This window comes from Microtus oregoni, unplaced genomic scaffold (assembly GCF_018167655.1).
Source record: "Microtus oregoni isolate MIOR12 unplaced genomic scaffold, Mior012 000045F_ref0000178, whole genome shotgun sequence".
NCBI classification, from domain to species: domain Eukaryota; kingdom Metazoa; phylum Chordata; class Mammalia; order Rodentia; family Cricetidae; genus Microtus; species Microtus oregoni.
Genome location: NW_024543219.1, coordinates 9,546,027 through 9,558,753, shown reverse-complemented (window position 1 = coordinate 9,558,753; position 12,727 = coordinate 9,546,027). Strand labels below are relative to the sequence as shown.

Genomic DNA, 12,727 nt, shown 5'->3' with positions numbered 1-12,727 from the left:
AGAACAAAAGGGCCTCTGCATGTGGAGATGGTGTCAAAGGAACAGAGTAATTTGTTGGCTTCTTGTAATACTGTGTGATAATGCAGAATGATCCCAAATCCTGTCAGCTCTCAGAATGACAAATGCGATGAAGATCTAGTTCACTAGCTGATTTCAGAAAAAATTTGAAAAGGCACTAAGTGTCAGATGTACATAGTGAGTGTGGTTTTCATCAGTAGGCTCATTTTCCAAAACGCAGAATTGGTACTTGGGACATGATGGTTGAATATACAACTCATGTCCATGATCTAAAAACAATAAATTTTCAGTCTAAAAATACATCAAAAAAAACTGTGGGGTTGTAAGACAACACAAAAATTGAGTGTATAAATCGGTATCTATATGAGAATACAACCAATAATTAGCTTGTTATCTTTGAATTTCCTTAGTCTTTATATATTGTTAGACCTTATCTGCAAGAAGGCTTTATGTCAGTGCTGAATTTTTTTTCTAAAAAAAAATCAAAATTAATTCATTACAATGCTAGAGAAATATAACATATAAAATTATTAGGCAAATAGTATAATTTTTTGAGATGAACCTAGATTATTCTAGAGTAAATACTCCTTTGTAAGAAATTTTCTCATGGGAAATTCATTCATTTTTTTAATATTTCAAATCAAAGAAGACTTAAATTTAACAAGCATAATACCTAAAGGTAAACACCCACCCATAAACAATTGAGATTATCCTAAATGATCTCTCTCAGACAGATGGAGAGTAGCATCCTTACCAGTATAAGCATCAATTGACTGTGTCACAAAATAGCTTCTGTGGTTCTTGTTTGACTTTGGGATAATGACACTTGAGAAAAATTCTAGAGTCACAACTTTAATCCCAGCACACGGATGGCAAAGGCAGGTGGATCCCTGTGATTCCCAAGACAGCCAGAACTACCTAACAATGAGACGGTGTCTCACAAACAAAACAACAGATTCAAAATGGAAAAAAAATCCATGAGCCTATACACATTTTTCTTCTTCAGGGAAACAAAGAATCTTGTTCAGCTTTTTAGTTAAAATTGTTCATTTTATGGTACAAAATGCTACCACTGGGACTACATTTTGTCTTTTGTATCAGGGTATAAGCTAACAGAAAGAAAGAGAAGAGGGGCAAAGACTTTTACCTAACAGCTCAAGGGAGTGCAACAGGATTCCTCTCCTCATCCCTGTTGAGGGAAGAAGTTCCTTAGTTATATCTGTGTTCCCAGCCTTATATGCAGCTTAAAGGATGCTCATGAAAACATGCATCATCTCCCCTGAAAAGAATTATTGGAAAGATCCCTCCCTTGGTAGTAATAACCCCGAGCTCTACCTCAGGTGAGAGAGCAGCAGAGAAGAAGCTGTGAGACTGCAGCAGCAAATTCCATGGGCTTCCTTCTGACATAGGATCATTGAACATGTTTACATATGTAAACAATAAACTCACTCAATCCTTCCCTAGACACTTGCAGCTTGCTTTTAGAAATAAACATTTGAGTTGGGCAGTGATGGTACACTCCTTTAATCCCAGCACTTGGTACCAGAGACATGCAGATCTCTGTAATTTCAAGCCTAGCCTTGTCTACAGAATGAATTTCAGGTTAGGCTCAAAGTCAACACACAGGAAAACCCTGTCTCAAAAAATCAAAATAAACATAAGAAAACAAAAATGAAATGAAACCTTCATTTATTTTTTTGTCTTGATTAAAGTCAGAGAAACTTAATGTGCTTTCATAGCATTCCTCATGACTCAGGAAGGTCATTTGAGCCACCAACTAGTGGACTGGGATTGCAGCTCAGTAGGAAAGCCTATGCTTATTATGCAGGAGGCCTCAGTCAGTTCTCACCACCACAGATGCCATGAACAGCAAACTTCATAATAAAGTGACACAAAGCTGTCTCCATTACAATAATATTGACTCTCTTCATCTTACCTCTTGAGGGAAGAGGGTTTTGCATTCTCTACTTAGTGTGGTTGTCACTGGCAACTTAAGGTATAAAAGCCATTGTGATGACAGTTACTGAAAGTAAATACTATGTGGTGTTCCTGCCACTGCCGCAAAGTCTCTCCAGACTCAATGGAGAAGCAGATAATTCTTTGAAATACAGAATGATGTCATTTTCTACACTCTGCCTTTTGTTCCAATATTTATTCCTGAATGATTCTTTGCAGCATGGAAATGATATTCACCCTTACCATGTTTTATAAGAAAAACTAAAGAGAAAAGTAGGGATAATGGGTAGGGTGCTTGCCTAGAATGCTCCCAAAGCCTGTGCTCAATGTCTAGCTCTTCAGAAAACCAAACCAAAACAAAAAAGAAGGAAAGAAGAGAAGAAAGGAAGGAAGAAAGGAAGGAAAGAAAGAAAAAAAAAAGAAAAGGAAAACATGTCAGGATTGATATGTCTTCATAAACTCAATACATTCATTACGGAATGAAGCTTTCACCCTAAAATGGGAGATTTCTAAAATAACAATTATACAGAAGGACAAAACTGTCCAAATTGAGAAATTGCTCAGACATTAAAGAGGTCAGAAAATTTTATCATAAGGTAGGAAATTATTTAATGAAAGTTATTGATTACTGAGATTGGTTGGTGACATAATTACATTCTAGTGACACCTACCTGTGTACTGTTATGCAGCACAAAATACAAGACTTTTGTCATAAAACTCAAGGAGAATATGTATTTCTAATAATCCTATTTGCTGCAATGTGACTATGGAGGACACATGTGTGTAAAGTTGATTTCTCCTTTATTCAAAGGCAGTACAGATATCAGCATTAATATAAAATAAGCAATGTTTTGACAATATATTTTCACAGTTAAAAGTTATTTGAAATAATTTCTTAATTAATTCTGACTTTTCAGAATATTTGAAAACCACAGAACTGCATTTATACTGGATTTCCTTAACTCCTTTTTGGGGATCTAAAATCTTTACTCTTCCTTATTTTCTTTAGGGAAGGTAGGAGCAGTTGGAGTCATTCTTACCTTTGTTAAAGTTGGCACATGTTTTCATTGCTTGTTCTGATTCCACTGCAGTTGCTCCTCCACTGTGACATATGTTTAAAAGTGATCATCATTGAACTATTAATATAAAAATACTTAGCATGTTTTCTAAATTCCTTATTTTTGAGTCCCTAATATATCTTACATTATATATTTACAAATAATTTTTTGAAACAGGATTTCATTATGCAGTCCAGCTGACTTTAAACCCACTATATGCATCATGTTGGTCTTGAAATCAAAGAGATCTGTGTGCCTCCTGTTTTCCAAGTTCTGGGATTAAAGGCATGGGCAACAAAGCCCAGCCTAATAACTCTAAACTAATTCTTCAACAGTTGGTGATGATTAATGACTGCTGTCCTTCCCACCTTCCCTCATAGAGAAGAAACAGAGAAAATTTATCTCTTGTTTAAAACACACACACACACACACACTCTCTCTCTCTCTCTTGCACACACACACGAATGATAGCAGTGCTTTTTCCATAGATTTGCTTTGAATGCTCCAGTAGCCTTGTATTTATATGCTCGTGGAGTCAGTGTTCCTGTTCCACTCATCTGCCTGCTTGTCCCTAAGGCCCCACAGTCCTATCTGTCAGAACTCTTTGGAGGTATTTTGTTGATTACTATGCTCTCAATGGTCAGTATATGAAAAAGTATTTTTTTTTTGCTTCTAAGCATCCTTCTGCCTGCATTCTTAGAAGCCACGACAATTGTGGCACGTTCAAATTGTTTTAACAGTTCTTTCATGTGTGAATGCTGAAACCACCGCCTGGCTGTTTCTTTGTTCATAAGCCTTTTTGTGTAATCCTAAGTCTTTGTAACTCATTACCAGCTTCCAAACTCAAGGAAAGCAACACTCTTTTGTCAGCTATATTCTTTCCAGGTCACAGCTAAGAATGCTATACTTCAGGCCCTATTGCCAGGATACTTTGGACCAGCAGCTTTACTTTCCTAGTTTCTGCTTTGGCTGTCATCACAGTCTTGGAACTTGTCATGGGGACTTTTCACCTGCAGTGTGAACCTTGTCCAAAATAGCACCGCTGCTGAAGTGATCTCCAGAAAACTAAGAAAACCTCAACCTTGACCACTATTTTCAATGTCTTTTTAGCAGATAATGATCCCCAGTCTTACTAGATCAACAACCTAAACTTACTTTTTCATCTTCATATTTGATATGCGTTCCTGTTCATATCTGTGTATGAATTTGTGTCTGTTGATCCTAGTGCATGTTTTTTAGGTCAAAGGACATCCTTAACTGGCAGTCCTTGCCTCCTAACTTAGTTTTGAGGCAGAGTTTCTTGTTGTTAACAGCTGTAAAAAGCAAGACTATCTAAAGTATAACTTTCCAGACAGTCTCCTCTCTCCATCTCCCATTTCCTTCAAGGTTCCCTGAGATTAAGATGCACACAGAACATGAGGCCCTTTCTGTGTTCTGAGGAGTTGATCTCTGAAATCTTGGGTTTGTGTGATAAGTACTTTATTCCTGAGACATATTCCTAGTCATGAATTCCTAAAACTGTGCTATTCCATGTGAAAGTCAGAAGCACACTTTATTTGCTTCAAAAGTACCAGCTTTACAAATTTCTGTCTATCTTGTATTAAAGGAAGAATAAATGACCTCAAATGGTTCTTCTTAGAGGGAAACACAGGCCCTCTAACTGGATTAGAGGTTTAACTGAAAGTGCTCTGCACTCAGAAGGCTTAGTTCCATAATTAATAGCAATACACTTATAGCCACCTCTTAATTTAGAACCAAAGTCTTCTTTTAAAAATTGAGTGTTTTACAGCCAGATAGATGGCTCAGTGGGTATACATAATTGACTCAGTAGCCAAGAATTTGAATACCTGGAATTCAACAAACAGTCAGTCACTGTGTAATGTATCTATAATCCCAGCACTTTTATAGTACAAAGGAAGTGGAGGTAGTAAGATACCAAAGAGGCTTCCCAACCTGCTTACCTGGAGTAAGTGGCCAAGTGCCAAATAAAAATAGAAAAAATGCCTCAAAAAAGATGGAAGACAAAGCCATCACACAGTGTTATACTGTGTCTTGGTTGGGAATATCAGTGCATGCATGTCCTCTGACACAAAAACAAGTACATGAAGATGAGGGATGCTAAACCTGTTTAGAATATATGGTATGTCCAAAGTGTATTTTCAATAAAAACATACACAACACACAGGCTTTACTTTTTAATTCATCTGAGTTTAAACTTGCATGTATGAACAAAAAAGGTAATCATTTAATTTTTAATGCTGAAATCATCTTAAATACCAAGTGTCCATTTTAGAGCTGCTATTTCTGTGATAAAACACCATGACCAAAATGAACTTGGGGACCAAAGGATTCATTTGGCTTATATGTCTGCATCATAGTCCATCATTAAAGGAAGATAGGGCAGGAACTCAAACAGGGAAGGAAGCTGGAGGCAGGAGCTTACAGAGGCCATGGAAGAGAGCTGCTTACTGGCTTGCTCATTCTGCTTTCTTATAGAACTCAAGGCCATGAGCCCTGGAACAGCACCTCCCATGATGTGTTAGGCCCTTATCCATCAATCACTAATTAAGAAAATGCCTTACAACCAGATCTTATGGAGGCATTTTCTCAATGGAGTCTTAGTTCTTTGTACACATTTTGGACAAGTGTCCCTATCCAGATTAGCTGTTTCAGGAGTTTGGGTGTACAGATTCACATCTGACTAACACAGTGTCAAGATAGTTCAGACAGGACAGGGGAAAATAATAGCATCTGGTAATATCATCTAATTGATGGATACCCTAAACTATTTGCTTATTCAAATTTACTTAAAGCAAAGTGAATGATCAAAGAGACAACATGATTTCAAAAAAAATATTTAAGTTGAACATATATAAGAAGAAAATATACAAGGAACAGGCTAAAAATAATAAAATTATACATTTCAGTGTTGATAATAAACTTGACACTTTTCAAAGCAAACAACATTAATGTGAAGTTGCCTTAACAAGTAGAAAATTGCCAATCAAATCAGATTAGAAATGATAACTTGTTTTTAAATGGGAAGCTGAGCCCTGGTACACACTGTTCCTTTGTTTATGTTGGAACAGTCTCTTTTCCAGCTCACACTCCCTGTGAGCTAGTTTTTCTCAATATATGCTTATGAGTTAAAGCCATTTTCCCTCTACCATTTTAGTGTCCATTACTTAAGCAATGACACCCTCAAGAACAGCACTAAGATTGTAAAAAAGAAACGGTACCTATTTGGTGTAAGCTCCGAAGGTGCAACTGCACCATTCTCAATTAAAAACTCCGCCATTTTAAGTTGATTTTCAAACAAAGCGAGTTTATAGGGTGTCAACCCGTACTGTAAAGGAAAAATTTCATTTTATAAATTGACATGCTTCTCAAATGAAAAATGTATCACAGATTTTGAAAACAAAATGAATCACAAAAGGATAGATTTTCCGTCAGCCCTTGCTGCAGATTCACACACACAGGGCTTCCTTTTCCTTTGAAACATCTTTCCCTGTCCAACAATGCCCGTGAACACCAGTATTTCCAGAACTTCCCACAACCGCTTGCTGGTTCCCAGTTTCTTAGCTCCATGGAGATGTGCCTCCATTGCCCCAATCCTAAAACATGGAGATAGATTTGGTATGCCTCTGTTGAATGAGTGAACTCAAGAGGCATCTCTGGAGCAGTTTCTCAACCTGTTTTTCAAAACTACTTTCCCTAACCTTAAAATTCTCTCCCAAACCAAACATCATTTCCTGTTGTAGTGGTCCAAACGATGCTGGAGGAAGACCTCAGGCTCAAATGGTATGTAAACACAAAGAGTGCTTATTCTTCAGAAATAGCCAGCATGCAACAGTCCATCACCCATATAAAGTGATAATGAGGACCACGGACAAAGACATACAGGCCCTTTTAAAGTGGACATGGGGAATTCTATCTTTTTAATCTTTTAAATATTTTTTCAATAATTGGGCAGTCAGGGAGCAGTTACATGGGGGGCATGTTGATTGGACAGAATTAGTAACAGTTTCATCCATTGTGGGATTTTTCTGTCACATGTGTTCAGTAGCAGCCAGATCCTGCAACTCTGGTCTCCCGGCCATAAAAGGCCAGGTTTGGAACTGTTTAGCCAATTGGCTAAACTTGACTGGGGAATGTCCTGGATTCAGGCTTAGGTCATTAATTACAATGGAGTTGCTCCTTGTCTAAGACAGAGTCCCATTTTGGCCCCTTTGTTATGTACATATAACATCTGAAAAAGTTAAGTGAAAATGTCTTCTCAGCATGTTTTCTTCAATGATCAAATCTCCACATTTACCTGTGTGCCTGTGACCTTCCCACTCTAGCCTCATCTCTGAGGGAAAAGTCACATCAGTAACTTCTTAATTGCAACAGATTTCTGTTTTTTCTACAGACATTTATCTTAAAATTATTTTTTTCTATTGTTTGTGTGTATGTGAAGTATGTGTGGGCCCAAGTTCTTTACTTGTTGAATTTTAAAGTAAAGCCCAAATCTGAAACAAAATGTGCTGTGCTGAGTTCCTTTAAGTTACCTACAAAACTATGAAAAACAGATTTGGAAAAAATGCTTTACTCTGAACAGATTCAGTGAGACTGCTTGAGCTTCAGAATGTGGAAAGTGATCTGAGTGTCATTGCTAGAAGTACATTGTGAATGAAGTTGAATGATTCTTACCTCTGTTTTGGCTTTAATATCTACATTATACTCCAGCAGTTTGCTGACAACTGGTATGTTCCCTCTGCAAATGGCGTGGTGGAGGGCAGCATCGCCATTGGCATCTACAATGTGGGGATCAGCCCCGTGCCTGAGTAGAATAGAGATGCATTCTACATTGTCCCGCTGGGCAGCCTGTGGGTATTGGATAAAGAAAGAGACACTGAAATCAAGAACTTTAATAAGCATTCCAACAATTCCATTGACTAGTTACCCTTGGATCAGACCAATTGTTTAGGTCATGCATATTATCCCTCTCAAGTACCAGACTTTCCTAAATTCATAACCTCTCCACCAAAGTTTTCCAAGTGGTAGAGTTTCAGAGGTGTGCCACCACACCTAGATATTAAAGCATTTCACTAGCACTGTTTGGCCATTTTTGTAGTGGGGGAGGTTGCTTGTTCATTTGCTTGTTTTGATAACTTGACACAGGTTGAAGACACCTGGAAAAAAAGAATCTCACTTGAAGAACTGGCTCCACCAGACTGGACTCTGGGAAGCGTGTATAGTATTTTCTTGATTGAGGTTGATCTGGGAGGGCACAGCTTCCTAGGGGTGGTGGCATGACTGGGAAGGTTATCCTGAGTAGTATAAGATATCTGAGCAAGCCTTGGAAAAAGCCACGGGAAAGCATCATTCCCCCATGGCCTCTGCTTCATTTCCTGCCTCAGGTCCTGATTGAACTCCTGACCTGGTTTCCCTTCATGACTGACTGTGATGTGGAATTGTAAGCCAATAAACCTTTCCTTTCCTGAGATGGTTTGGGCCAGTGTTTCATCACAGCAACAAAAACCAAACAAGGATAATTTCTAATCCCTTTTATACCAAAAGTGTTTCGCGATAGCTACCTTAATTAGGGGAGTGCAGCCTTCATCATCCTTCATATTAATATCGGTAGAGTCGTTGGATGATAGCAATGTTACTACATTAGGATGATTATGGGCAGAGGCGTAGTGCAGTGGACTCCTACAAATTGAGAGGACATTTTAGGAAATTACAGATTATTATGTAAAGGCACACTCAAGAAGACACCAATGTGCATTTCCTTCTGATGTAAAAGAAGAAACTAAAATTTTCTTATTTACTTATTTCTCTACTCAGGTGTTCATTTTCTGTGCTAGGCATATAGCGCATGGCTGTCCCATTCAAGGCGAGTGCTCTATCACAAGCTTCACCCTTCCTCAGAGCAGCCTCTCTGGATAACAGGAGAATGCCCAGTAGATTGAACTCAGATTGGATTTGAATCCTACTCTAATCACCAAGTGTTACTAGTTAGAACATAGACCTCCTATGAGCTCCACAAATCAATCTCTCCATCTGTAGAATGGGGATTCAACACTGCAGCTCTCTTACACTGTGACGCTTCAGCTCACATCTTCAAGAGCACGTACAAATGCTTCCAGCACCTGACAGCTCAGTGTTGCTGGATACAATTACAATTTGTTTCTAATGGTAACAAACACAATATTTCAATGAAGAGAAATAGCAGAATTATACCTACTGCAGATGTGAAAGTTTTTACTCAAGTATCTTTACAATATTTTAAAACAATATTCCCTAAGCTGGCCTTGAACTTGGTAATCCTCCCAGTAGGTAGGAATGCAGGCAGTTCCACTGCACCCACCTTACTCTTTATTTCACACTTTAGCATCGCTGATGTCTGCCACTTATAATTCATGATATTTTATGACTATAATTGGCAATGATTTTTACTTTGCTACCATACAAAATAAAAGGTCACCATGCAGTACATTGTGCCTGACATCCAATGAAATATGACACAATCCACAGGCCCATGACACTTCTAAAGGTCACATGTATCTATGTAAATTTCTGCTCTTAAGACTATGAAATGTAAACTATTTAGAATAGCAATAACAACAAACAAAAATCTAAAATTTCAGTCATCAATACTTTAATTTTTTTTCATTTCTCTTTGCCCAGAATTAATGTTTCTATATTTGCTGCCAACAGGGACACAGCATAGTCCTCAGTCAATAGACAAAATGTCCATGTTAATATAGACACCAGGTGGTAGCAAATGGTTTTGCCTTATACCTCCATGAATTAGCACCAAAACTTATTAAATCTATGCAGAAGGAGATAACCCATGGTATCATAGCTCCCTTGCTTTGATTTTCAAAAAGTTTAAAGACAAAAATTACTAGGGATTCAATTGAGCATCATTCATTGTTTTCAATATTTAAATTTATAGAACGTCAGGAAAGCTGACTGGACAGAGAAATGCAATATCTTAAGAATGAGAGTGTCTTGAGAGCTAGTAGATTTGTATGCTGTACAGTAGATATCTAAGTTACGTGAAGGGAATAAGTGGATTGGCAGAATGGATAGATACAGCTGGAAAATTCAGTGTTTTTAAAGAATACACTTATTAAGCAAAAATACTTTGAAACAATAATTTACTGTTCTATTATTTGTATGAAGCTCTAATTTGGAAGACTGAATAACTATAGACTAAATAACCTCACAACTACAGACATGATCAAGAAGCATGTGAGCTATGGAGAATCTACTGTTGAGGGTCATTGTTTCCTGCCTATAATCTAGTGAGAAACAGGAAACAAGGACTAGGAAAGAGGGCTGCAGTAATTGTTACAACTCAGTTGGAAAATCACTCACCCTGCAAGCCTGAGCCACCAACTTCAGAACCCCCAGCACCTTGAGAAACTGGTGCTGGAGATGTGGATACAGGAGGATCCCCAAATCTATCTTGCCAGCAAGTCTAGGTCAGTCAGTATACTCCAAGACAATCAGTCAAACACAGCGGGGATTTGGGTGAGAGAATCTGTCTAAAAAGCTGAGGTGGAGGAACCACAGGGTGGTTCATCAGGTGAGGGCACCTACTGGCAGAGCCAATGGCCTACGTTCAATCCCCAGAATCCACAACGTGGCAGAACACAGCTGTCGACAGTTCTCTTCTGACCTTCAGACACTTACTTGGCATGTGTGAGGCACAGGTTCACACACACATATGATTTTTTAATGAGATGAAAAGAAATTTTCAAAGAGAATGTCAACCGTTAGCCTTCATGTATGTACCAAAACACACACAATATGTATATAAGGGGCCGGGGGACAGAGTTATAGTTCAAGTTGAAAATTTCCTTATGAAATCCCTCAGCAAGCATGAAACAGACATAAGATTTCTTGTTAATTCTTTGGTATTTTTTGGCTTTGAGTTGGCTTTTTATGTGAAAATTTATCTCATGATACAATTTTCTGTGTTGCATATAACATAGCATTAAAAACATATACATTAAAGGGCTGGAGAGATGGCTTGGCATTTACAAGCTCTAGTTTTTCCTGCAGAAGACCTGGGTTTGATTCCTAGCACCCACACAGCAGATCACAACTGTCCATGACCCCGGTTCCAGGAGATCCAACACCCTCTTCCTATGCTTGTGGGGTACACTGAAAATACATGCAGCCAAAATACTCAAACCTAAAAAATGATAAGTGTACACATAAAAAGATGTATGTGGTTTCCTTAGCTAAATTCCTTTAAAGCCCTCAATAAAGTGCTCTAAAAGAGACAACGTAAAGGGATTTGTAAACTAACTGAAGTTCTTTGTTTTGCTTCCCTTGAAGAAAGCCTCAGAGCTGCCCTTCCAAGGTGTGCAGGTTTCAGGTGCCTAGGAGCTTAAAGCAGGTACAAACCCAGAGGTCTCCATGAAAGAAGAGCCTTAAGCATGACATCTGCCCTCCCACAGGCTGCAGATCTGGAAGGTATGTTTCTCCCTGGTAGACCCTGACTGTCCCCAACAGTTTCTGCCCCTCCTGCCCCTCACCCCTCCTCAGGCCCCATTACCTGCCCCTCCTGTCGCACTCGTTAACATGGTGTTCACTGGCATTGATCAATCTCTCGACTAATTTGACATCACCCACACTGGCTGCCCTTTGGAATCGGCCCACGGGATCGTACCCAATAAGGTACAAAGGAAATCGCTGCTGTCTTCTACCCAAACACCCACGACCCAGGCATGTGGGCCACAGGCAGGTATACCAGCGAGACTGCTGAGGGGCCCGAATGGTTAGGGCATCATACTCCATATCCTCCTGCATGTTAAGGCTCTACAGGCCCTCCTGGCCCTCCTGGCCTCCCGGGCCTACTGCCCCTCCCTTTCTTCCCCTTTAACCACCCGCACCCTCCCAAACCCAATAGTAAATGTTCAAAATCTGGTAAAAACTCCCCACTGAACCAAATAAGCGTCCTGCTTGGGCAGATCCTTGGTTCAGTGTGAGCTGAATTCTGATTCACTCTTAGCAACACAGTTCTAGGGGCATAGTGATGCGCTATGAGCTCACAATGGTACTCAGCAGCTGTGCACCGAGGTTGTGTTCTGTGCGTGCCCATGTCAGACTCCAGCGACAAAAGCATACAGTGCTCAGTACATGTAGACAAATATTGTATGTTTTCTCTTTTAAGGATGTTATGGTTCTGATATGGGAACTTCAATCTGAATACCCACAGAGGTATGGAACCTAGTAAGGGACCAGGAGGGAGGAGAGGAAAGGAAAGAAAAAAGTCTATAGTGTTATTTAGCTATTAAGGAAAACTAGAATTGGATGGTTTAATGAAAGGGGGATGGGGCAGAGAGGTAAAGGAAGGAAAATGGAGAGGGACAACCAATACTAAAGGTCCTTTGAAAAACTATATGGACACTGACTATCCTAGAATCTTCCTTTACATATGTGAAAGGAACCCACAGGGAAACAAAAAACAACAGGGGAGTGAAGACTTCAACTAGATATCTAGTGCCACCAAATTACACCTCCAGTGCCAGGAACAGGTTACAGCCTGTTGAGTCATTCACCAAAGGGACCCATGGAAACCACCAAATAGCAGAGGCTATCGCCAAGGCTCTTGGTTGCTCACAAAACCTGATGTTAAGGTCTTGTTTCTGGAGGGAACACTTCTGTCACTGAATATGGAGAAGTTGAGC

General features: G+C 39.2%; 1 protein-coding gene across 1 annotated transcript; it reads right to left on the bottom strand.

The window, feature by feature from the left end:
- Positions 1-1,173: 1,173 nt before the first annotated feature.
- LOC121434923 (ankyrin repeat domain-containing protein 7-like) lies at positions 1,174-11,846 on the bottom strand. Its single transcript, XM_041633908.1, has 5 exons — positions 11,593-11,846; positions 8,612-8,729; positions 7,725-7,898; positions 6,272-6,378; positions 1,174-1,207 (listed from the first exon to the last, which is right to left on the bottom strand). The coding sequence occupies exons 1-5, from the start codon at positions 11,844-11,846 to the stop codon at positions 1,174-1,176; spliced, it is 687 nt and encodes a 228-aa protein (XP_041489842.1).
- Positions 11,847-12,727: the final 881 nt, after the last annotated feature.